Raw genomic sequence first — 24,570 nt, 5'->3', positions numbered from 1 at the left:
GATAAGTGGGAAGATTTATTATATGGTGTCTCCATTTTCCATTTTTTTTCACTTCTTATCCTGTTGGAAATAAAGCAAGAAGTTTATTTCCATTTTAGTTTTTAAGGCTTCATTAGACCAGAGTGTTGAGTGCATAATATCAATATTTCTAGCAAATATAGCCTTGGGACATGTAATCATACAATGAAAACATTAGAATAATTAAAGTATAGAAGGATGGAAAAAGTATGCAGACACACACACAAAGCAGAAGGCATGGAGGCCATTTGTTTAGTAAAACAGCTCAGACAAAAATGCGACCTTAATGTTTAAGCTGGCTGGCTGGTTTCCTGCTTTTATAATTGGATAAAAATGCACTAGTGCCCCTTAATAAAGAGTTTACTTTATGAAGTGTTTAAGTGTCACCCCACGGGACCTGGAAATAGGGTAGTGGGGCGGATTTAGTCCATATACTGTAATCTCACTGCCGTCTGCTGTTTAGGAATTCAAGGAACGAAGACATTTTTTTGCCCTATGTACAAAGAGATGTGCTTTCATCATCAAATAATTCCAGATAATGGAAATACAACGCCGTCTCTCAGTGGCTCATCCTGGCAGAACGCGGTCCCTTCACAGCCGCGACACAGGCAGAAATAGAGACAGCATCATCATTATATATATTTTTTTCTTTTTTTGCTTACAATGTGTGAAGTGGAGATTGAGAGCACACCCTGAAAACGAAGAGCGCCCTCCGTAAGAGATAAGATAACTACAATTCATGATGGGAAGGGGGGGGGGGGGGGGGGCAAGCCCAAAATATTCTCACTGGCGCCATATTCAAAATGAACGTTATATTTCTTATCTGTCATTCTTTAAAAAGTCAACAGATTATTTTAGTATTTTAGAAATTTTATGATGTATTCTGAAAGACGTTTATAGCTACCACGTATTTCGTTAATAGTTTATAACATGGTGAAATAACAGGGAGAGAATATTAATTAATTAATTAATTAAAAGTATACCCGGATTTAAGAATTTCAAGTGCAAATGAATGTTCATCCAGTTAAATATTTCATATCTACTCAATACAGTCAAGCTAGTACCGCAGCAAAAGAGAGAATCTATCAAGTTATAAATAAGTTATAATCTACTTTAATGTGTAATAAGAGTCAGAAATGTAATAATTTTATGCAGGTAAAAGATGTGTCGCTGGGAGAACAGCAAAAAGAACACGAAGAGGGGACCATCCCTTCTCCCTGACCGAGTCACTTTCTTATGTATGTTCTGTCCACACGCATAGAAAAAGCGTCACTAAATGTCGAGCAAAGCCACCATATGCAGCACGGTTATTTCATATCATGCCACTGCAAACAGCCATTACATTTTGAATACCACCCCCGGAGACTTACCAAGACCATGCTTTGTGAGCTGCTCTGGGTGGGCGTGTAATATTGCTTAAAAAAAACTTTCATTGAGAGGAGGACCCCCTATCTGCGCTTAAAGCATGCCCTGCTTTTCCTTGCCATGTGCCAAGTTCCCCACCTTCACAAATACGATAAGGCAAAGCCGCTGAACTCTTAAAGCACTATGTTAATAGTTAACTAGATAATTATTTCAAGGGGCGGGAGTTGCGAATAGGCAGAATTGGCGTTAAAACTTCCCGGACGTTTTTTTTTTATTTCGGATTTTTTTCTCTCCTTAACATCAATTTTGTTTTATATTTACAATATGGAGACTCTGGAAAAAGGTGGCACGCAAATGGAATCTAACGAAGCAGGTGACAAGCAAGGTATGAGTGTGAACTCTGGGTTTGCAAATACAGCAGCACACACTGTCACAGGATACTGGGCGTAATTAAAGCAGCAGAAAGCATTTACCTGAGTAAATCGATCTCTGCCGCAGTTTTTCATATACATGATTGTACGATTCAAAGAATGTGCTTTCGTGTCGCTATGCAAGTGTTTTAACTATACATTATCTTCATCAACTTTTTACATTCTGTAGTCTGTAGTTTACATGAAGCCTGGGGCAAATAAATACGCGTACCGTGACAGCTTTGTAGTATATAATATGTATACGTATAACGTCTGCAGCAAATAGCTAAAAACCCTAAAAATGGTCTTTGATAATATTTTGTTGTATGGCTTTGTTACTTCCCGCCATTGAAACATGGCTGTACGCTTCACTTGGTTCTAAGCATTGCTAGCTGTCAAGTATCGTCCTGCACTGAAAATCAACATCAGATGTACACTAGTGGCCAAAACTGTGGAAACACCTGCATTTCTGGCATTACGCTTTCAAAATTACTGCACGATATTGGCGGTAATGTTTACAAACAATCAAAAATGTTACAAATATCATACATTGGACGATTAAATACGTAACTGCATGGAGCAACAGCTGAATGAAGTTCTGCAATCTCTAAATATTTCCACAATATTGGTCACTAATGCAGATGATCAGTCTTTGGTTTATTAATGTGGGATATCGTTTTTGTCTATAGTAGGCAGCTGTATAAACATAAGACTCATATATTGCATGCATTATTATTGCACTAGTGTGTAACGTAGAGTACTACAGTCACCACATATCAAAATTATGCAACACTGGACCGCAAATTGAGTTCGTGCATTTTTGTTTTAATGAACTGTGTTTGGCTATGAACTGATACATGGACTTACATAATTTTGTTTCAGTATTAAACAAGTGATCCACATAAAAATGAAAAAAATGAAGTAACGGTAATAATGGCTTGGGTAATTTTAAACTACAATATCAAATATTGATCGTATTTTATGTGATCTACTATTGTCCTTCTTACATTTCATTTTGGCATGTTATTGTCTTTTTGATTTATTTCTCATTCCCGACGATTGATTAGCATTAATTTATCCATAATAATAATGACGCATGGTGTGTCTTGGATTGCAGGTAATATAAGACACAGACTGAGGGACAGAGACCTGCTGAGAAAAAGGAAGGCAGAGGCTGAAGAAAAAGCAACTTACCAGTGGGTTCATGGGTAAAGTCATTCGATCTAACGCAATTCTGATTCGCGGGCTGCTACTGTCAACGTCTCTGAGCCATCTAAAGACAGATAGTTCAAATATAGCGTGTGAAAAATAAATCTGGCAAGAGTCAAGACAAACTTTAATTGAGGACATGACTCGGTACGTGCTGTAAAATACGTTGCTCATTATTCTATCGGATCTGTACCAGACGACAATAGTTAGTCGGTGTTAACTGCCAAATGGCAGTGTAAATTTAGGTCATAAGGCGGGGTCGGGATGGTGACATAATGAAACACAGTAAATGACATTACAGACAGCCGATCTTCTGTCCTGCTGGCAAAGCTGAGTCAGTGCTCTGCAGGCAGCAGAACTCACATCCTCCTTGGCGGGTGGAAGCTGACTGCCGCGGTCTACATCGTTACTCGGTGCCACGTCGAATTAAACCTCCGGAAGAGCCTCTTTGGTTCTGAAATAACTGGCCCAAGTATCTAAATTATGACTGATAAACAAACTTTTGCGGACGTATCTAACAGAAAGTGCTGTCCCAGAAACCCTGCTCTCAGCTTCGGGTAAATTAGGTAAAGCGGGCCATTTTACAAGCGGCACTTTCAACATCGTACATCCTTCACAACAATACTACAGTAAAATTACTACATTGTCTCAAGACTTAATATATTGCATTACTATTAGGATTATGCATTTATCCAAGAAAACCTAAAATGTGAAGCACATAATTTATAAATAGGATTTTAAAATAAGTTTCTCCCAATTTCAATGCATCATAGAAGGAATCAAATCCAGGTTCTTGGTACAATATGGCTCCTGTTTCGAGCTGGACAGTACTGGGGCACTCCAGAAAATAACTTAAAAATATATTTTCATTTTCAGGTTGTCTAACAAGAGAGTGACTATCTTGTTTCTTTTCATCCTTAAACAGTAATTAAACGGAATGTGGGCAGTGATTTCCCCCTGTTGTGAGATATGTGGTACATCCTGTGTCCAAACTGCCCGTTTGCACAGGGAAACTTGTGGTCTTTGTATGCCCTGTAAACACTAACTCCTGCTTTACATGCAGTGACACTGGATAGCCTCAGGCGTGTAAGTCGGGCTGTACGGCACACTGCCCTAACAATTTCCTACAGTTCTGAGTTTGCTATCCTGTGTTTGTACCTTTGCTAGTCACTGAGACTGTACCTTTGTAATTGTACCCTTTAAGGTACAGAAATGAACTCCGAGGAACATCCCAAAGATACAAACAGCATTAATGTACCATCAATGGTACAAAAATGTTCCTCAGAGTCCATTTCTGTACCTTAAAAGGTACAATTACTTACAGCCAAGGGTACAATTGGCAGTCCCTTGAGGTTACAGGCCCAGTGACAAGCAAAGGTACAAATTTTTACCCTTTTTTCTGAGAGTTGCTGTGGTTTACCCTAGTGCCTTAGTGGATATACATGTACATAATTTCTGAGGACTGAAGTTAACATTCAGATGGCATTAATGGAGATTAAAGCTGCTTGATCAGTGACACATGCACAGGGGCAGGGACGGGTATGAGGTTGCATGGATTTTCTGTGACAGTTCACAGTTTACAACAAAAGGTTGTTATTTAAAAACAAAAAAATTTAGCTCCCCTCAGTCTGGAATCACTGTGATACTTATTGAATCACTATTCAAAGCAAATGGAGCTGAAGAGCCATTGTCACACTAGATCATTGTTAGATATAATAGTGCTGGAAAGATAAAAGGTAAATCTGTTCGATCTTTTGAAAAATTAAGATGTTAAACCTGTGCAGATATACTTTAAAGTCATTCTCAAATTTTAAAGCTATTTATTTTAATTATTGAAGCTGTAATGATGGTGAGTGTCATGTTGTGATCCCAGAGGTTATTCTGCAAAGCTGGATTTTTCTGGAAGCTCTTCTGATTCTGTAATTCCCAAGGCTGAAAGCTGTGACAGCACAATCCAGACGGAATTTAAACTCAGCACTTTTTATGTCACCGGTCCAGTCTTTTGATTACTATATTAGTGGTGGCCTGAACAGTTTTCAAAATGCGGGCTGCCATGTTTACCACATTAATATCTTTTCAACCTTTGATCGCAGGGTGCAAAGCAAGCGGCCGAGAGTTGCACGCGACAAGAGCGGCCAGGGCAAAATAGGCCGGCCGAGAAAGGCTGACCCCAAGGCCGAGCATGAGCCAGCCCAGGATGATGTTCACCCAGAGCCCACGAGTGTGGAAGAACTGCCCCCTCCGCAGGCAGCCAGTGTGCCAGAACCAACCTACCAGGAACCTCCTCCACCTCTCACATTCTCCCTGATGCCCCTTTCGTTTGCCCCTGTTCTCATTCACCCTGAGGTAGAGATAGTTCCTGTCCTTTCTGAAGTGGAAAAGCAAGACACAGAGCCCAAGACCAGCCAGCTGGTGGAGCAGGTGCTGATAGAGGACCTGGGGCCTGATGAAGAGGAGGACATACCCCAGCCTAAGGAGCTCCTGCTTCCTGATCTGGGTAGGTGCAATAGAGGGTGCTGTTTGAGCAGTGTTAATCACTGCAAACCAGGGCAGGGCCGGCTTACTCGCATTTGTCTTTGCAGGCACAAATGAAGACCTGTCGGACAACAAGGCAGACAATAACCAGGCATCTCCCACACTGAAGTTTATCCTTCCCACCATGGAGGAGAACCTCCCAAGCAGTGTATCCTGAAGAACCACAGGTCTCGTCAGACCTTCTCAGCAACAACGTGCCCAAAGGAGTATTTGATTGAGAGCTTTGTAATGTTAAGCCTTTGTATTCAGAGTATATAGATTATCATAAAAAGATCTTAATAATTTCGTTTCACAATAAATGTTACAATTCTAAAAAGTGAAGTTTATATTTATTTTTGGGTAAAGTTGTTTTTAAAGCATAACATATGAAAAACATGCTATCATTTTAGTTAAAAAAAGACAAAATGCATGTATTAGTGTTTCATCGCATTTTAAAAAAATACCAATTGTGCCAGTTTTGTACAAGAAGGAATGGTTTATTAAATAAAGAAAAATTCTAACTATCCAATGGACTTTAACATTACCGAGACTGCAGAAAATCCTTTACTTGCTCACCACTTCCCTCTACTGTCCATTTAACATACTACGACATTTTATCATTTGCTATTTAAAAACGTTATCAAACTTTTTAAATTAACATATCATTACAATGGTCTCTCAAAATTCAAAGCGTGTAGTTTTACACGTTAAATATTCTCAGCAAAGAAAGGGTAATTTTTTATACGTTTCCGGTGTATTAGGGCAAAGTACTAGTTGTGCAAGGTATCTGTACCACATGTTGAACGTTACAAGAAAAACCCAACGACTAAAATACATACTATCGATGTACCGAAAGCTCTAGAATACAGCATTACGTGCGCACATTTCAATCTGCGATTTAAAAATTCAGATTAAATTAACAAACTATCTTTTATATACGTTCGGGCACGTAGTACGTGCACATCCGGGTTTTCAAAGTACGGTTTCAAACAGCCAATGGCGTCTCAGATAGTTCACGCGGTTTGATGTCACGTATTAATTCCGCGACAGATATTCTTTCTAATAGCACAACGGCGTGTTTAGTGAGTTTTCTGCACGGTGGCAAGGCTGAATATATGAGATTGTGGTTTATTGTACGTGTTCAAGGCATAATTAAATAATTTTGTAATATTGATATTGTCAGAAAAGCTTTGTTTTCAAGGCAAAATGTCTAGTCTGTGCAGCTGTAACCAACGTACGATAAAACTCAATCAGCAAATCTCGGTGATGAGGAAGGAAATAAAAAACCTGAGGTATTACTATCAGAAATCCCCGTAGTGTCATTTGGCTCGTTTTGCTGTTCATTTTTGTGGTGAAATGAAATCTAGCTTCATTCGCTCGATGTTACGCAATTTCACTTAATGTCACTCCATGAATCACAATAATCTACTATTAATGTTTTTGTCAGCTTAGTGGTTTTGCTTGCTGTGGTGCAATAAAAGCTAAAGGTGATTAATAATTTCTTAAAATAAGACCTTAGGTAAGCTACGCACTTTTTGATGAATACTAGCTGACGCTTGAACAAATTATTATAGCTGCAGCATCGAAACGATTCTAACCCACACCAGTTGGACATAATGCTGCAAAATAAACTTAAAATTTGACGATTACTTGTGGTATATGTAGTACTAAACTGATTAACCTATCCTTTACTGAAATTCACGTATTTTAGGCAAAAGATGGATACTGCTATTCTCGTTCACAAGAAACATTTAACAACTCTGCAATCTGCTTTGGCCGCGTACGACCAGAAGGGGGCGAAAATGAATATGAAAAGCTCGCAGAAGCAGAATGAGGTCAAAGGACTTTCCCTAGAGCAAGGTCTGTTGCCACCCTATGCCTTTCTACATTTTGCTATTTTTGTATAAATTAAAGATTATTTATGAGTCACCATATTTTTAGCGTTTTTATCCTTTTATTAAGTGCAGCTTTGAGTACAGGTGGTACATACACTATGAGCTTCTAATTTACAATCAAATTTAGTATATAACGTGGCTGTAGCTGCTTGCATAAAGTCTGATGCGTCCTGTATGTGCTTGTCGTCATGCATCTGTCGGTGTCAAAAACACATGACCCCCAGGAAACATCCAGACTGTTCCAATTGCGTTCATCCAGTCCTGCTTCTTGGCCAAAAACGGCACCCCGCGACAGCCGACGGTGTGCGGCCCATCTCGAGCGACCCTGCAGATACGGCGGACTGTGTTCAGCAACCCTGAGCATGCACTGACCGGCCTGGAGCAATACTCACATGTGTGGTAAGGAAGTTCATTTTCCCCTTAACTCTAAATTGCAAGTCTTCTCTGTCCTGCTCCTTTGTTCCAGTCTTTACCTGACTTGACCAATAGGGGCAGCATTTAAAACCAGAATGCAGTCTGTGTTGTTTCTTAAATAGACTTAAATATTGATTGCTGAATCCACTTCACCAAAAATAGTAGAGAGGATTAATGACAATTTTAAGAGGACACAGGTCAAATTGTATTTTCATATACAGTTGCATAATTTACTGTAAACATGGTAAATATATATTGAATTTTTCTTTCCAGCTAAATTCAATGGGGATTGTGATGAATTGCATTTTTTCTGTTTATGACATTGAAATCACTTCAGTGGCATTTGTACCTGTTGGTATAGGAGACCTTGATGAATCAGTGTAGTTATAAGTTTGTTCATAGGTGGAGGGGTTGTTGACAGTAGGAAAAATAAGCCAATGGCAGCAAGGAGGGGAAATCTCAGTGGGAGGTGCCTGTTTATTTGGACCTTAATTGAGATTAAGTGAGAATCACACTTTGGCTGGTCCATAGAATAATTACACATTAACAATATATGACTGCTGGGCTGATTTGTATTGTCTGCTTTATAATACTCAGAGAGCAGTCATACATGTATATTAGTGAATTTAGTTTTTTTTTTGTTCTTTGTTCCTTATCATCAATTTCCAGGATCATCTTCCTTTTCCATAAAAACGGACACCTGAGCCATAAGGGCAAGGTGAAGCCCCCCAGGATGGACGGCCAGAAGGTGGGGCTGTACTCCTCTCGCAGTCCTCATAGGCCCAACGCGCTGGGGCTGACTCTCGCCAAGCTGGACAAGGTCGCAGGTGATGTGGATAAGCTGAGTATGGGGACTGAGGGTGACCTGTTAGCAGTGATAGACAAAATGACACTGCATGAACCATTTGCAGTATTTTTTGCCTCCACTAGATGGTGCTCTGTTCATAAACAGTTCGCTTTCAATTCTTTTTTTTTTCTAGGTGATACACTTCATCTTTCTGGGATTGACATGATTGATGGCACTCCTGTTCTGGATATCAAGCCCTATATCCCAGATTATGACTGTCCACTGAGCAGACGAGATTGGCATACAGGAGAGTGTGGTACTGATGACCGGCCAGGAGGGACTGTGCCATCTTCCGATGAACAGAGAGACGCGGCCATCAAGCAGGCTAAGGACAACTGTGGAGATATGGAGCAGGAGCTGCGGATTGACTCTGATCAAAACGCAGCCCCTTCAGATGATGATTCCTGGGCTGGGAAAGGTGATGATCAAAATGTCCAGAGAGCATCTGCTGATGGTTGCTTTGTAGAGGGGGGGGACCTGACTTCGATGCTGCAGGTGGTTAAGAGCTATGTCAGTCAGAAAGACTCCATCCAGGATTCTGTGGAAGACGGCGACCTGGTGCCAGGCTGCTCAAAAGTCGAGCCTTGTGAGGATGAGAAGTACAGTGCCAAGGTGTGTTTCAGCAAGGACTCCTATAGCACCATAGCTTCCTGGATCAGGGAACCCCCAGTGAACAGTCTGGTGGTTCGCTTTACACCGTATGCTGAGGCAGACCTGCGGGCATTTCAACCCCCCGGCCAATCAGGTACACTTACACTCCCAATGAAGTTGTGCAGTCCAATCATACTGCGGAATTAGTCACAATAAAATCTGTCTTTAGTAAGGATATCTGCCAGTTGGTATTATTTTTAGATTTGTCCAGCAGAGGGCAGCATTTTACAGAAAATGACTTAAGACTGATGTTGATTCAATTCAGGGTCTTATTGTGCTTTAAATAATAAAGCTTTTAAGTCGAATTGTTTGCCCAAGTGACTGAAATGTGACACATGGCTGAGTTCATTGAAATCTAGTGTCTGCATTTACAGTCACTCATGGACTCTTGCTTTTTATTGTCTAGTTTGTGGGAAACCCAGTTTCCGGTTCCTTTCGGGTCCGGAGGAGGCGATGGCCGCTATCCGGGGGGTGCTCTCTGCCGACCCGCGCTCCGTGTACCGTCGTACCTGCTGCCAGGACAAGCTCTTCTACTTTTCCCTGGACACGGCCCACATCACCTGCTGGTTCGGCCCGGATTTCGCTGAGGTGCTCAGGGTCCAGCCAACAGAACCAGCTTAGAACCCTGATACGGCTCTGGGCTGCATGTACTTAATTTAAGCATAGAGGCTTTTGTAAGTTTATTATTTAAAATAAATATCTTCCCAAATATACAAATTGTGGTAAATAAGACGTTGTGACAAATTGTCTAATCCTGATTTGCATTGCTAAAACTGACTTAGGTATATGACAGTTTTTACTTGTGGTTGAAATACTATAGAAAAAATTATGTTTAAAAACGCTAAAACATGAAAGAAGATAAATTATATATTATCGCAACAAATAAAGTCCCATTTGTATGTGCTTATTTCATCCAGATATTGGGGGGGGGGGGGCTCTGAGGTTTCAATTTAACCCCCCATTAAATATTTGAACATTTGTGGTTGCTCTGTTGGAGTGCCTGTTGATGCCTGGTTTTAAATAACAAAATAAGATCCGTCTCGGCATGCTCCCATGTTTAGCTTCCTGAATGCTGTTATTAAAGGTCATGGTGTTTAAACTTGTGTGGTCCTTCAGTCAGTCGTCCTTGACACCTTTTCTGGAATTTTCCTTCTCTGCCACTGATAGTCTTCAGCATACTGATACACTCGACACAAAAGCGGCAATCTGGTCATTTTCAGGAAGGGGTGAAACCGCTTACATCACCTTTTACGAAGGATAATGGCCTGTTTTGTTTTGCATCGTTAAGTGTTATGGGTTTTCAAAGCAAGATTTACAGCCCTGGCCACGCCCCTTTCCAATAGCAACTGCGGATTGGGTTTCAGCAATGTGTGCATGTGTGAATGGTGCAAAGCTTAGTTTATAAGGAAGTACTGGGTTCCTTTGGAACAAAGTCTTCCGAGGCGATACGGGAAAACTCGTTAACAGGCTTTGCTACCCAAGACACAGAGAATCTTTCTGGCTGGGGGGTGTTGGTGAAGGATCCTGGCAATTTTTAACCAGATCTGAAAATCACAGAAGAGTTCGGGCAGAGAGCACAAGCGAAATGCATATCCATGACGCAATCCTGAAAGCGGACTTTCGCTTGGCTAGGAGGCTGGTCGAGTCAGGGATAGACGTCGATGCGAGGGACACTGCTGGGAGAACCCCCCTCATGCTTTGCGCTTTGCACGACGGGGAGCTGCGGGCTGTGGGCGTGGCCAGGATGCTGCTCATTCATGGGGCAAGGGCGGGGCTCTGTGACCAACGGGGCCGCTCCGCGCTCATGTACGCCGCCCTGTACGGGAGACTGCCACTTGCCACGCTGCTCATCCAGGCTCTCGACTCAGACCTGAATCACGTTGACCTTGAGGGCCGGACGGCGCTGCGCCACGCTGCCGATGGGGGCAACATCACGATCTATGGCCTGCTCCTGGACGCTACGAAGAAGTACGGCTTCACCAGGGACACGTCTGTTGCGAACGTGTTCCTTTCTGACCCCCGCAGTGGAAGACACAAGCAGAAACCCTCAGACAGGATGACTCATAGCAGAAACATCAGTGGGCGCTCACTCGAGAAGAAAAGCCAAATATTCTGGAAAGATCTGCCATATAAGACCATCCCTGCCGATCTCTGGGAAAAAAGGCAAGCTTTTTACCAGCTACCATCCAAGGGGTTGCCTGAGCTCACTGAGAAAAGGAAGACGAGGATCGCAAAACCAGACCGAATCAACACCAGATCTGCTGCCGTGGGCTGGAGGGTAGACATGGTTAGCCTGCGGGAGGCGCTACAGGTACAGCTAAGCCCTTCCTACAGGCCAGAGGCCCGAGCGCTCCCTGGGTCGCAGCACCTGTGTCAGACACCCCCTCCACCAGAGCAGGTGCTGAAGGGTAGGAAGCTGTCCTTGGATGGTGCCTGTGAGGCCTTAACACAGAAGAGGCTGCAGGAGAGAGTGACACACCGCCGCAGCAGCGTGGCTGCCATCCCCCTGAGCTGCCTCAACCGCCAACGCAGCACGGCAGGCCTGCAGAGACAGGCGGAAAGCAGAGGCACGTGGAAGCCCCCCAGCTCAGCCAACTGACTATAGAAGGCACAAAAGTAGAGCAGTGATCCTACAATCATTCCTTTTTAAATCCGTATTTTCTGATACTGATGTGGAAAAGCTAACATTAATGATTATTATGAAAAGGAAATACCAGTTTCTGACATTGTGCACACAAAATGTGTGTGAAAATGGTTAATCAGCAGTTTCTTCTTTCAGAATATTGAGATCTAGCATTTGAAGTCTATGACATAAAACCACATTTAGTCTTAACATGAATAATCTGTCTGACCTCCAATCGTACATGTTTACGGTATTGCACTCTCAATATGCTGTAAATTGTTTTGTCCTTATGCTGCCTGCTAGCCGCACGTCACACAGTGGAACTGAAGGCAATAAATTTAGTCAACTTGATATTTTAAATTGCTCTTACGATGCATAAAATTATAAGAATAAACCGACATAAATCCACTTATCTAAGCTACTTATCAGATATTTATACATTTGATAAACACAAAAACGACAAAACTGACTACGTGCGAATGGGAAGTAAGTCTTCCAATCAGTCTGAAAAAATCGCAGTGTTTTAAGAGAATAAAACTACATTTCCGGTGAAAATGGGGGAAAAGGGAATTTATGAGTTTCTGCCATATGCTCTCGACGCTTTGAAGAATACTTAAGAAGAACATTTACACAGCGGATAAAAAGCTCAAGGAACGGCAACACCTGACACAGACTACTGAGCTTGCGCTAGCATTGACTACATGCATGCATGCGTGCGTACGCAATGACGCAAGACGTCATGACGATTACTTGTACTATCCAATGAGAGAAGAGCATCTTGGGTTTGAATTAGGAGCAGGCGGTTAAAGTTTGGTGAGTAAAATGAGTTTACTATTGCTAAAACTGCCGTTTTACATCGTATAGTAAAACTACCATCACTCTTTGAGTGTAACCTTTGTGTCTTGTGTATAGCTGAGCGCGGTTGTTTAGAAATGTCCCTGTCTAGGAGCTGCATTTGTCCCGCCTTGCTGTTGACAGCAATGAGCGGGTCCCTGTAGTCCGTACTGTCCCCTAAGCTGCTCCCGTCAGACTAATAAAGAAATCATTTTCATTGCCAGTAGCTCGCTTAATGGAAAGCAGTCAGAGAGAATCACATTTTCATCATTTAGGAATTTGCTCCGTATCTACACACGTACGACAGCAGGATATCATCCAGAAGAGGACTAACTAAAACATAGCGCTGTAAGTGTGCGACTTCCGTGCCTTGATGAATGCGCCGTGTAACTGTAAATAAGCATCCTTTGGAAGCAGACTGTGTTAGGGCGATTTAAGCTGATGACCCCATTGCACTGACGTGTTTGCACAGAATGCAGTCTGCTAACAGGTCGCCGCTGAGAAGCCTGCAGAATGAGCTTTTGGGGCTGCAACACTCCCACGGGAACCAACGTTGGGCTCGAATTGCAGTCAGGGTACACGAGTTTGCTTATTTAATCTAATTTCTACTTAAGGGGTGAGTAAGTAGTTTATAAACTGTTGCACTGATTTGTTCCTCCATAAAGGGTGAAATGACAAGATGTAAGTCGGAGCCGCGTCCTGTCTGCGCTCGCCGTTCACCTGCCGCTGTAATTCTGCCAGATGACATGGAGCACATGAAGGAGAATGTAGCGGATTTAGAAATGGCCGAGTGTAGTTCAGGTGTTTTGTGCAGTATGGAGATCGTGAAAAAAGAAAATGAGAAACAACCGGATGGTGAGAGAAAGAAGACCGGAGCTTCTCTGGACGAACGATTTGACCATGTGAGTAGTGACGCAGTTCCAATCGCTGATGAAGATGCTGTTGGCCAGCAGTGTGGCGATGGAGTGGGTCACATCACACTGAAATCCTTCGTGTGCACTGGAGCTGACATTGAGATCACAAATGCCTCCAGACTTTCAGAGGAGACTGTTTTGCCTTTGCCTGAAGATCAAGTTGGCCGAAGTTTTGTGTTCTGTGGAAATGAGAGCAATGCTGTTGAGGATTTGGAAGGCTCGGTCCCACAGTCCAGCTGTAGGCATAAAGACCATGCTTACTGTTTGGAGAAGGAAAGTAGCATTTTGGGAAATGAGCTACCTGGTTCTGAAACATCTTGTATTTCGATGGGGTCAGACACAAATGCTGAGAACATGGTCCAAGTTGGTTGTCAGAATATTCCAGAGCTCTTCTATGAGAGTTTAAAGGACACTGATGCAGATGAACACTCTTGTGCTCCAGTTGATCAGGAAGTTTCTGGGGAATCCGATCTGACGGTGCGAGATGAGCATCAGCAGCCTGAACTTTCTAGAATCACTGACCAGTCCCTGCCACACGTCATTTTGACGCTGGTGGCCAGTCCGGTATTAAATTCTTCTCTTTGGCAAAGTGTGGAGGACGATGCAGTTGGTTTAACTGCGGGGAGTTCTACGCCATTTGTGGGTAAGAAACTCCAGGTGGATGGAGGTCCCATGTTTCCAAGGGACCTGCAGGAGGATGGAGCAGCCCAAGCCGGCGCTGGGACATCCAGCGACAGTGGCCTCTCTATTCTGCACTCCCAGGAAGGCTCTGAGGACCCTTTCACACACTCCTCCCCAAAGATCCTTCACTCTGCTCTCTCACGGAGCGCTTGCTTGAGGGAGCAGACGCAGAATCCCGCCCAGCCTCAGGATGAGTTTTTGGGCCGTGTGCCGGCAGGTGGTATCGCCCTTCCAGGACAGCATGAAGAATGTACCCCAGCTGCTCTTGAGAAGCACAATAGCCTCCTGGGTGGTCGAATGAGCTGCCTGTGGACTGAGAACCTGGAGAGTCCCATGCCACCACCTCGGCTGAACTCCACCGCACTGAACTTGGAGCTGTCTCAGCCCGCCGTCCAGGAGGCCGCTGTGGGGGTCCCTGCAGACCCCTTTCCCGGCAGGACCGTGCCCCTGCAGCAGCAGCTCCTGCAGATGGCGGATTTGCTCATCCGCACGTCGGGGAACCTCTGTGTGGGTGCGGCCCCTGCAGAGTGCCACAGCGTCGGCACCTGGACCAGCCCGGTCCGGCTGATCGAGCAGAGCGTCAACACCTCTGGCATCTTCGAGCGGAAGAGGGAGTTCTCTGTGGCTGAAGCCAGTACCAGCACAGACTCCTTGCTGTGGAAGTGAGTTTGCTTTTGTTTTGAGAAAAGTCATGTTGCTCTAAGCACTTAATTTGGTTCAGCTGAATTACTTTTGATGAATCCATAAGGGTTGGGAGCTTTTAGATTATTTTTTTTATTAGCGGTTATGCTACTTTCGGTCATTTATCGTTTGTTTGACTGGTTGGCCTGTATTGCTCGTCGTCAGCCTTTCCCCTGGAAGCCTGGCCTCAGCCTCCAGGCAGGAGCTGGAGCAGCGGCTGACCTCCACGCTCATAATGGTGGAGGCTCTATCTCAGCAGCTGTCCTGTATCAGAGCTCAGAACCAGTCTCGTGGACCGGGACCCTCTGAACTCCGGGAGAAGTTCATCCAGACGGACCATACTGAGCTGAACCAGGTAGGAGGGATGCAAGTCCTCTCCGGATTTAGGGTGTACTGAGTTTTGGTTTAATCATTTAATTGCCTACTTAGTCATTTATTGATTAGCACTGACTGCTGTGCACTGTGCGGCCAGGTGGTGATGTACAAAGAGCTGTATATTAAAGCTCTGGAGAAGATCAGGGCTCTTGAGTTGGACCAGGAGGCTCTGAAGAATCTTCTCCACGGTATGCAGGATGTCAAGGCCGCCGTGGTGAGTTTCTGGGCCGGATCAATAGGGCTGAGGATGCATAACAAGTTTCTACAAGATTCCTGCTAGTACATGTCGTGTATTTACTCATTTAACGGCCTCCTTTCATCTTATCCTTTCTTTTTCTGTGTTTTCATTGACAGGTTGCTGCCAGCACAGAAACTGAAGATGCTCTGACTAGGCTGAATGAAATCGCTCATGTTGCCAGCGACGAACATGACGACGTCTGTAAACAGGCAGGTTATTCGGCGAGTCTATGCATCATAGACCGCTTCATTGATAAGATGCGGACATGCTTCACTCTCGTTGGCTCGGAGAGGGCAGTGATGTGATTTGATCGCATCATAACGAGTTTTATCTGAGCTAGCCAATGGGTCGGTGATGAGTGGTTGGCCCTGCTGGCTTTATGCAGATGGTCCAGATGAGGGCGCTGTACGGGCGGTGCAGGGAGGCACTGCGGAGGACGGGCGAAAAGGCCAGCGGCTGCCTGCAGGAGCGTGAGCAGATGAGGCAGCGGATGGAGGAGGCGCTGCAGGCCAAGGCAGCGGTATGCGCTCGCTTTCTGGGCGGGTGACGGTTTGAAACCCCCCAGCACTACACCTGGCTCTAGAAAAAAAATGACCCCCCCCGACCTTTAATGACCTTCCTTAACTTTAAGAGCTCAGCTGCTTGAAAACAAAACCAGCATATTTCTGTACCGAATATATTGTTAAACATCCTGAAAATGAGCAGCATCCTATGACTATTAATATGGTTTTCTTGAGTTTGGCTAAATGATAAATTTGTATTTTTCGGTGGTGTTTTTCTTGTCGTTACCACTGCTAAGTGGCCTCTGGGGGTTTTTCCTGGTGGAAAATGGCTCCAGCCTGTATAGAAACAAAATGAGTGGTTCAGTGTTAATTGGCTGGGTGGGGGGGGGCAGTCACATGCTCTGATGATTTCCCTGTTAACCTTTAACCCCAAACACAGGCCTTCGATGTGACAGAGCAGCTGAGGGCTCGCTGTGCCTTCAGGATAGCGGCACTCGAGCAGAACCTGGGATCTCACCTGGAGGTGAAGGAGGCGCTCACCAAGTCCTACCTGGAGCAGGTGGGCCGCTCTTCTGTGCGGACTCAGGCCACACCCACCTCTAGCTGAACACCTCGGATATAATTTTCTCTCCCTTCTTTGCTCTAGGCTTCATTAAACAAGGAATATGTGGACTCCCTTCAAGCCGCAAATGAACTTCTGGAGTCTTCCATATGTAGCCAAAACTCTCTGCAGGAAGAGGTTAGTTTAGACGGCGACAGGTTGTGGTCAGAATGCGATTTCTCCTGACAGACTCTGGGTGAGCTGCAGGCTGGGAGCTGGTGTAAACCATTCGGTTTGTTTACGTGTCTCCCCGCAGTTGTGTCAAGCTCGACGTCTACTGCAGAGGGCTGGCCCGATCGTGCAGAGGATGTGGGAGAGGACTGCCACTGCCCTTGGGGAGGCGGAGACGCGGGGGATGGAGCGGGACCAGGCGGTGGCGGAGAAAATCAGGGTAGGGAGGTATAGCCCAAGGGCCCCCTTTCTCCATTCGAGAACGACACTCCTGCTGTCTGCCAGAACCATTCAAGGGAAGTGATCGGAAGGATCATGCTCTGTGCTTGAGCTGTCGTCCCCCTGCTTCTTATACCGTGTTTCCACCAATGCGGAGCCAGTACTGGGCTGTATCTTATTGGTTCCCTGGTGAAACGTCATTGCAGACCATAAGAAAATGATTTGCTTTGCTTTTAAGATGCTATAAGTTGCGTATGCAGGTTTTCTTTCAGCAATGACATCAAGCAGTATTAATAATTCATGGTGAATGCTTTCAAGACAATGGGTATATATATATTTTCTTTGAAACCATTGATTTGACTGAGATGTGACCTAATTAGCATTGCCGAAAGATTCCTTTTTACGATGCTTTTACAGTTGTTAATATGGCAGTTAATATGGTTGTTTATTTGGACCCGATCAGATGGTTCTGAGAACAGCATTTTCATGGTGCCATGCCGGAGCCGTTTCTTCTGGCCCAGGGCCAGTTTTCTGCGGTGGAAAAGCACAGAACCAGTTCTGGACTGGGAAAAGGCCCCGCACTGACACCATACTGGTGAAAACGGGCTCTTAGTAGAGTTTAGATTCTCTGCCCGAGGCCGAGCCCAGACTTGACCCGACCCGACCCGTGGGCCGGGTCGGGCCGATATTTCCTGCCACTATCTTCGGGCCGGGCCGGGCCGGGCCGGGCTGGGCGGGGCCATGATCAAGCATTTGTGTGTGGTGTTTTTTTTTAAATCATTACTTAATTAGCCTAATTGGGTGGAGAGCTATGCCATAATTATAAATGTAGCTCCCTCCCGTAAGACACGAGCACAAGAGTCCTTTGCATTTAACTGAGCCGACGGTTTATTCGAAAGACAGTGGCTTCGTTATTATCACCATCATGGCAGACGTGAGAACTAAATACAGATACGGAAACACAAAATCAAGCACATTTACTTACAATATTAGCTAACAAACATTGAAATTCAAATGAAATATAAACATAAATAACAATAAAGACAGCTTAGAGAATTCATATACAGTTAACACGAACCTCAGTTAGCATTTACATTTACATGGCTAAATACAACAAACTTAACTAAAACTTAATTAACACATACCTCGTTGGCTGCTTACGGAAGGATTTAACCTTTTTCTTAACCCTTTACTTAAAGTTCGATGCCGAGCACTCAAACTGGTTCCAGCAGCAAGCGAACTGGATAAGTGAAAACGTGCTTTTCTTCTAAACGTGTCTCAATAATTGCGGACATCAGAACAACAGTTCCGCTATTACCTATTTTGTTTAAAAATATTCTAAAACTTATCATATTTATTAAATATGCCATCCAAAGTTAATTACTTGTTCATTTTCTGTGTTTATCATTGTTCACGTTTTTTTTTCATTCGGATCTATTTGCGATCCATTCTGAATAAACAAACAATGCAGTTTACATGCTTCGTCCTTGTTGCATTTTTCATTAAGATAAATCTAAACTAATTTCTGTAGTTCAAACAACTTAGAATTGTAGTTGAGAACGTCTGTTACAACGGCTCACGTATTAAAAAATAGTCGGGTTTAAATCGGGCTCGGGCTCATAATTACAGTTAATGTGTCGGACCGGGTCGGGCTCGGACACAAGGTGCACGGGCTCGGGTAGGATCGGGTTTAATTTTTTGGGCCCGATCTAAGCTCTAGCTCTTAGTGACCTTTTGTTACTGCTCTCCTGTCACCAAACAACCATCAGGTCGACCCCATTTTTAAAATGCCCTGTGACTGTTTCAGATGGAAGTTGAATTGGCCCGGATGGTATCGGACTTCCAGGAAGCTAACCAGCAGATTGGGGATCTCAATCTGCAGATGGCCATCAGGAACTCAGGTGGGTGTGTGGGAACAACAGTGTTTTATGTATTTGGCAGACTCGTTTATCCAAAGTGACATAGATTTCCGAAAGCAGGGTGAGAGAGTCCCTGTAGCAATTGGGGATTAAGGTCCTTACAAAGGCCCAACAGTGACATCATTCTGCCAGCCTTGGGATTTGAACCGGCGACCTTCCTGTCACGGGTTCTAACCTGCAGAACCACATACCACTTCCAATGAGGATCTACTTAGGCTGGGAATAGGGTCCGAGCCTTCCATGTGGCAAGCTAGAATTCTACAGCTGATGCACTAATACTTTACCAGTAGGTTTAATAAACAGGCAACTCAGTTCAGTGTGGGATATTGTGCGTTTATCTTAAGACAATCGGTATTGTATTTGGAATAAAAATTGAATGATACTTTGATTTAGACTTGGCTTCCTCTTCTCCACAGAAAGCAAGCTGTTGCTTTCGTCCCAAGTGATTAAAAATGCAAATGTTTGCCTCTCCTGGTCCCCATGTGCTTTTTCCTCAGAGATGTCCGTGCTGCGGCAACGGCTGAACGAGGCAGAGGAAGAGCGCGACGGGCTGCGGATGAAGAATACGGAGATGTCCGCCTCCGTGTCGTCCATCCAGGCCTCCTACGCCTTCCTGCAGCAGGCCTTGGCCGACGAGACCCACAAGTGCGTTACCTCAGGCTGTAGATCTCCGCATGGTGACCCCTCTGGCATGGGCTCAGCCCGGTGCCGTCAGGGCGGGCCAGCCTGCCTGCCGCTCCCAATCTGGCTGCTCTTTGTCATCTCTGGCGTGTGTTCACAGGTCACAGCAGGCGTCTGAAGAAGTGAGAGAGGCCACTGAATGCATCCACAGGTCAGTACCTCTCTGCCACCCTCAATAGATATTTACTAACCAATGTTTCCCTGTATCTAGATGGGCAACTACCTCAGAAATGTCTGGTTTGGAGTTTAGATTTGCCTGGAAATCAGAAAGTCAGTGTTTTGTGAATATGCCAGCTGTAAAATCAGGATTTACACTTAAAGCAGACCTACAAGACCAGCATCCTGAGTTTTGTCCCGCTCTAACGGCCTGTACCCCCTCGCCCCCAGCTTGGAGGCAGATCTTGGCCAGTCTCAGGACCAGATTAAGGCACTGGGTCAGGCCCTGGCCGAGCGAGACCAGCAGCTGGAGGAGCTGCAGAGGCAGGCTGAGGGCCACGTCCAGCAGCTGCGGCATCACCAGGAGACCAAGATGCAGCTGGGCACTGCCAGGGAGATGAATGAAGTGAGGGCGCCCCCTGCTCATCCAAACCTGTAGCGCTATGTTTTAAATTTTTAATGATGCATTTAAACGGTCACCACCTGGCCCCCTGACTTAGAGGGGCGTCTCTGCCTCGCCCTTCCAAATGGCACCTCTCACACTGGGTGGGGGTGGCACATTTGACCTGCGTGGCAGTTAACGCTGACGCTCTGTTCGCACCCGCTGCCGTGGCGGGGCAGTTCCTGCAGGCTGAGAATGAGCTGTCCCGGGAGCAGGTGGCGGAGACCGAGGGCCTGCTCCGCTCGCACCTGCAGGGCCTGAGGGAGAGGAATCTGGAGTGCGAGGACCTGAAGCAAGCCCTCACTCACCTCCAGTGAGCGCTTCCAGCTCTGCCTTTTGTCTTTTTGGAGCCTTCTGGGCATCCGTAGCATGCTGTAGATACCAGACTGAACTATTGCTGGGGGAGGTGTGCTTGCTTTTCACTCATTAAGTGTATATTTGTGCCTCCCCCCCCCAAACAGCTACTTCAATTATATAACGGTGGGAATACCAGAAATAAAAAAACTGAGATTCATGTACAAAAAAAAAAAAAACAGGAATGGAAGTTTGATGGGTGTGCTCTGTGCCGCTCACCTGCTCCCCCTACAGGAGGGAACGTGACTCCATTCAGGAGGAGCTGGACAGCACCCAGGAAAGGGCACGCCGCATGCTGCTGGGTATGGGCGAGCAGCTGGTCCAGGCCTCTGTGGAAGTGGCTCTTCTGCACCACCGAGTGAGAGGTCTCACCACCAGCCTGCAGGGGGCGCTCTCCGATGGGGTGAGGCCGCCTGCTCATTCCGCCTGCATGCTCTTGTGGGAATGGCTCTTTTGTCTACATATTAATACGTGGTTCCCAGTTCTGCTCCTGGTTTCCCGCAGTGCTGTGGGTTTTTGGCCCAGCGGAGCTATTAAGCTCATTTATTTGAATAAATCTTACCCTGTTTAGGCAGGTTTCTCCCCCCAGTGAGTGATGAGCTGGCAGAGCGGAAATACCTGAACGCTGCATGCAGGGGTGAAGCTGGAAATTCTGGGGCCCCTGAGAAATGTCCCTCACCATCTCCCTAACATTATATAAAGGGCCCCTTTAAAGTGCTGGGCCCTCAGAATCTGCCTGGGCTTCGTGTCCCTTCTGCACCACTGACATACAGATGCTGGTTTGAAGGCTCAGTTTACATAGATCATGTATGTTCATCACATGGAGTTTTGTGCACTTATGTAGCTGGAATTCTCTAAGAGAAGCAGTTATTTAGTTAACAGTTAATTCACTAATTGATGTAATCCTGATGAACAGGGTGTAAGTCCCTCCTAGGATACATTTGATCCCACGGTTCATCATTCAAAGACTGTGCTGCCATCCTGGATCTTCTCCCCTTCTCTACAAGGAGAAGACGGATGGAGCCCCCAAGGACCAGTCAGCCGCGATGCCACGCCGCGTCGGCACGTCCTTCCTGGACACGGTCATGGATGCCATCTCTGCCGACGAGATGCCGCACTGTGAGACCGGTAGGAGGAAGAGGAGCGGTGCAGTGTCTGCGGGATCTGAGGAAGGCCCGCCCAGGTGTTTTTACACCCCTGTGTTAGTTGCTTTGGGGTTAACGTGGTACACTGTGCTTCAGCTGCCGCAGGGGGGAGCATGCAGGAGGAGATGGGCAGCAGAAGTAGCGCATTCACTCGCATCAGTCCCACCACTCCAAAGAAGGAGGAAGGTACGAGGCTCCGCCCCTCTTCGCCCCCCATCTGTAGTGTGGTTGGCTCTGCTGAGAGCTCAGCAAGCTTATTTTGGCTCTCCCACCAGAAGAGGATCAGAACAATGTGCTGGAGTTGCTCTCAGGGTTGGGGGAGGCCATGTCTGAGCTCGGTGCCTCCGCTGGACAGCTGCGGGAGCTGCAGGACGCCAAGCAAGCCGAGCTGCAGCAGACTGTGTAGGTGTCTGTGGGTTGGAGGGTGACCGTAAATGCACATCCTTTGGTTCATGACGTGGTATTAAATATGAGCCACAGTTACATCTATGAATATTGCGTTTGTGGCATTTGTTCCAGTGCCTGCCTACAGAGGGAGCTGCAGGCACTCTCTCACAATCACGAGTGTGAAGTCTCCGACCTGAAGGAGCAGAACAGCCGCCTTCAGGCACAGGTGGACCATAATGCAGTGGCACTGCAACAGAGGGCCCAGGTGAATTGGGGACAAGGGGGAGAGTTTGGGTTCTTTGACTCGACTGTGTAATTTGGTAGCATTCATCTGGTGTAAGCCTGCATGATCCTTCGTGGGTGGAATGACCGGGAAAATGGCGATGGTTCGAAATACCATCTCCCTTCTCGCGTAGGACGAGAAAGCGCTGAAGCAGCTTTGCGTGGAGATGGACCAAAGCCAGGAGCTCCTGAATATGCACCGGGCCGAAAATACTGTAAGACGCATTTCCCAGATTAACCCGTTGGTGAGTTACAAGACGTTAATGGCGTGCTGTTAGCTGGCTGACACGGTGTCCGGTCTGGGCCCTGGCCTCCCGCAGGAGCTGCGTAGGGAGGTCTCAGGGCTGCAGCTCTCCCTGCAGCGGACCCAGCTGGAGGCGCAGACCTTGAGGGAGGAGCTTGCCAAGGCTAGTGGCCAGTCGGCACCCAACCTCGAGGGTCTTAACGAGAAGATCCTGTTGCGGAGTGAGGTGGGGCTCTCAGATGGAGGTAGCGGTCCACGGCTGATCACCTTTCTGTGTGTGTGAGCCTAACTGGATGTGGTTATTTTACCCGAAGGTGGAGAGGCTTAAGAATTGCCTTGCAGAGTCTGAGGACAGCAGATTTAAACTCGTGGAACGAGCCAAGAGACACGTGAGTGTAGGATCGGGGGCATGGGGGTTGCTGGTTGGTCCACAAACTCATCCACTGGGTCCCTGCTGGCCTTGTTCACTAATGATCCTGCCGGATCCCTTTCAGCGGCTGGTCCATGAAACCAACCAGAGGAAAGTGGAACGGGAGCTGCAGCTACTGGATGAGATGATAGAGACCGTGAGAAAGGTAGGGACCGGCGGCTGAAGCTTGGGGCCAGTTTGGGCCGGACCTGACTCTGTTGCTTCAGCTCTCAGCAATGTGTATCTGTACATCTGCTGGATGTCCAGTGGGCATATCTAGTTATGATCCGACCATGTCTCTGTGTCTCCACAGACACTCTCCTCTGTTCCAGCTGTGGTGCAGGGTTGCCAGGAATTGCAAAGACTTGCGGAATACCTTGGATAATTGTGGAATCCTTTTATGTAAAACCACAATTATGAAAGTTACTTCTGAAATGGTCTTATGTGTTGTTTTATATACTAAAACTTAATAAACTTAACTGTAAAATAAATCCAGTGAGGAGTTTTGAATTATTTTGGGAACATCCTGGGAGCAAACCAGGGTGGGGTGCCAACCCATCACAGGGCACACTCACACACCCAGGGTGGGGTGCCAACCCATCACAGGGCACACTCACACACCCAGGGTGGGGTGCCAACCCATCACAGGGCACACTCACACAACGCACACCTATGGGCAATTTGGTATATGCAATTAGCCTCAGCATGTTTTTGGACTGGGGGGGGGGGGGGTGACAACATGCAAACCACACACATGGGGGAGACCTGAACCCAGGTCACAGAGGTGTGAGGCTACACTGCTGACCACTGCACCCCCCCCTCCAGCAATCAGCACTTACTTTGAATTAAAGATTTGTTTCTTCTGTTTGCTGTTAACATTCCCCAAATATGGAGGTTTAGTTTTCCACTGGGTGGTGCTGATACATTTAAGTTACATTTAAAAGCACATCTTGCCATTATTGGTGTCTGTGTTACATGTCAGTCTTTGTCAGTACTGTGGTTTATGCTGTCGGTCTGTGCCATTCTGCTGAGTAACAATAGGGGGCGCCTTGCTTTATATGGTATTTTTACCTTGATGGGGAATTTAGTTTCATTAATGCTGAGAGGCTCCCAGGCATCAGTGTTTTTAATGTGCTCTCATGCAGTGCTGGTGCTCTCATGCAGTGTTTTTTTGCTGTTGTACCTTGCAGAAACATGTTAAATGTACCTAATTTTGCCCCCTACTATCTAAATCTCCTATTTTGGGAATGTTTTGGTAGACTAAAGTTGCTCCATAAAGGTGTCATGGCATTTCAAATAGCATGCGGTTTATGCAGCAGGTCGGACATTAAAATATTCTTGATGCTCTTTTTCGTCAAAATAAAAATGTGAAAAGAAGCAAATTTTGT

At 45.7% G+C, this 24,570-nt stretch overlaps 2 protein-coding genes across 9 annotated transcripts; both read left to right on the top strand.

Moving 5' to 3' along the window:
• The first annotated feature begins 1,563 nt into the window (after positions 1-1,563).
• trmo (tRNA methyltransferase O) lies at positions 1,564-10,426 on the top strand. 4 transcript variants are annotated; one of them, XM_023799282.2, is made up of 9 exons: positions 1,564-1,768; positions 2,911-2,989; positions 5,096-5,499; positions 5,585-6,808; positions 7,228-7,376; positions 7,636-7,810; positions 8,495-8,652; positions 8,806-9,417; positions 9,730-10,426. In XM_023799282.2, the coding sequence occupies exons 4-9, from the start codon at positions 6,723-6,725 to the stop codon at positions 9,942-9,944; spliced, it is 1,395 nt and encodes a 464-aa protein (XP_023655050.1). In that variant the 5' UTR covers positions 1,564-1,768; positions 2,911-2,989; positions 5,096-5,499; positions 5,585-6,722; the 3' UTR covers positions 9,945-10,426. The 4 variants fall into 4 exon arrangements, with proteins under 4 accessions (XP_023655050.1, XP_023655051.1, XP_023655049.1 ...); XM_023799283.2 differs by having other exon boundaries at positions 2,911-3,001; positions 5,585-6,649; XM_023799281.2 differs by having other exon boundaries at positions 2,911-3,001.
• Positions 10,427-10,753: 327 nt separating this feature from the next.
• spag5 (sperm associated antigen 5) lies at positions 10,754-23,673 on the top strand. Of its 5 annotated transcripts, none has more exons than XM_023799472.2 (26): positions 10,754-12,759; positions 13,056-13,128; positions 13,253-13,355; positions 13,446-15,037; positions 15,222-15,411; positions 15,529-15,645; positions 15,786-15,878; positions 16,055-16,189; positions 16,612-16,731; positions 16,819-16,911; positions 17,030-17,164; positions 18,971-19,064; positions 19,580-19,727; positions 19,864-19,914; positions 20,151-20,325; positions 20,541-20,674; positions 20,950-21,118; positions 21,726-21,843; positions 21,957-22,046; positions 22,136-22,262; positions 22,380-22,512; positions 22,664-22,744; positions 22,850-22,999; positions 23,088-23,162; positions 23,268-23,348; positions 23,496-23,673. In XM_023799472.2, the coding sequence occupies exons 3-26, from the start codon at positions 13,254-13,256 to the stop codon at positions 23,565-23,567; spliced, it is 4,275 nt and encodes a 1,424-aa protein (XP_023655240.1). In that variant the 5' UTR covers positions 10,754-12,759; positions 13,056-13,128; position 13,253; the 3' UTR covers positions 23,568-23,673. The 5 variants fall into 5 exon arrangements, with proteins under 5 accessions (XP_023655240.1, XP_023655241.1, XP_023655237.1 ...); XM_023799473.2 differs by having other exon boundaries at positions 21,723-21,843; positions 22,139-22,262; XM_023799469.2 differs by having other exon boundaries at positions 21,723-21,843.
• Positions 23,674-24,570: the final 897 nt, after the last annotated feature.

The sequence above is a fragment of the Paramormyrops kingsleyae genome, chromosome 25, assembly GCF_048594095.1.
Source record: "Paramormyrops kingsleyae isolate MSU_618 chromosome 25, PKINGS_0.4, whole genome shotgun sequence".
Lineage (NCBI taxonomy): Eukaryota > Metazoa > Chordata > Actinopteri > Osteoglossiformes > Mormyridae > Paramormyrops > Paramormyrops kingsleyae.
The sequence above is the reverse complement of the archived record's forward strand: the minus strand, read 5'-3'. Positions and strand labels throughout refer to the sequence as shown.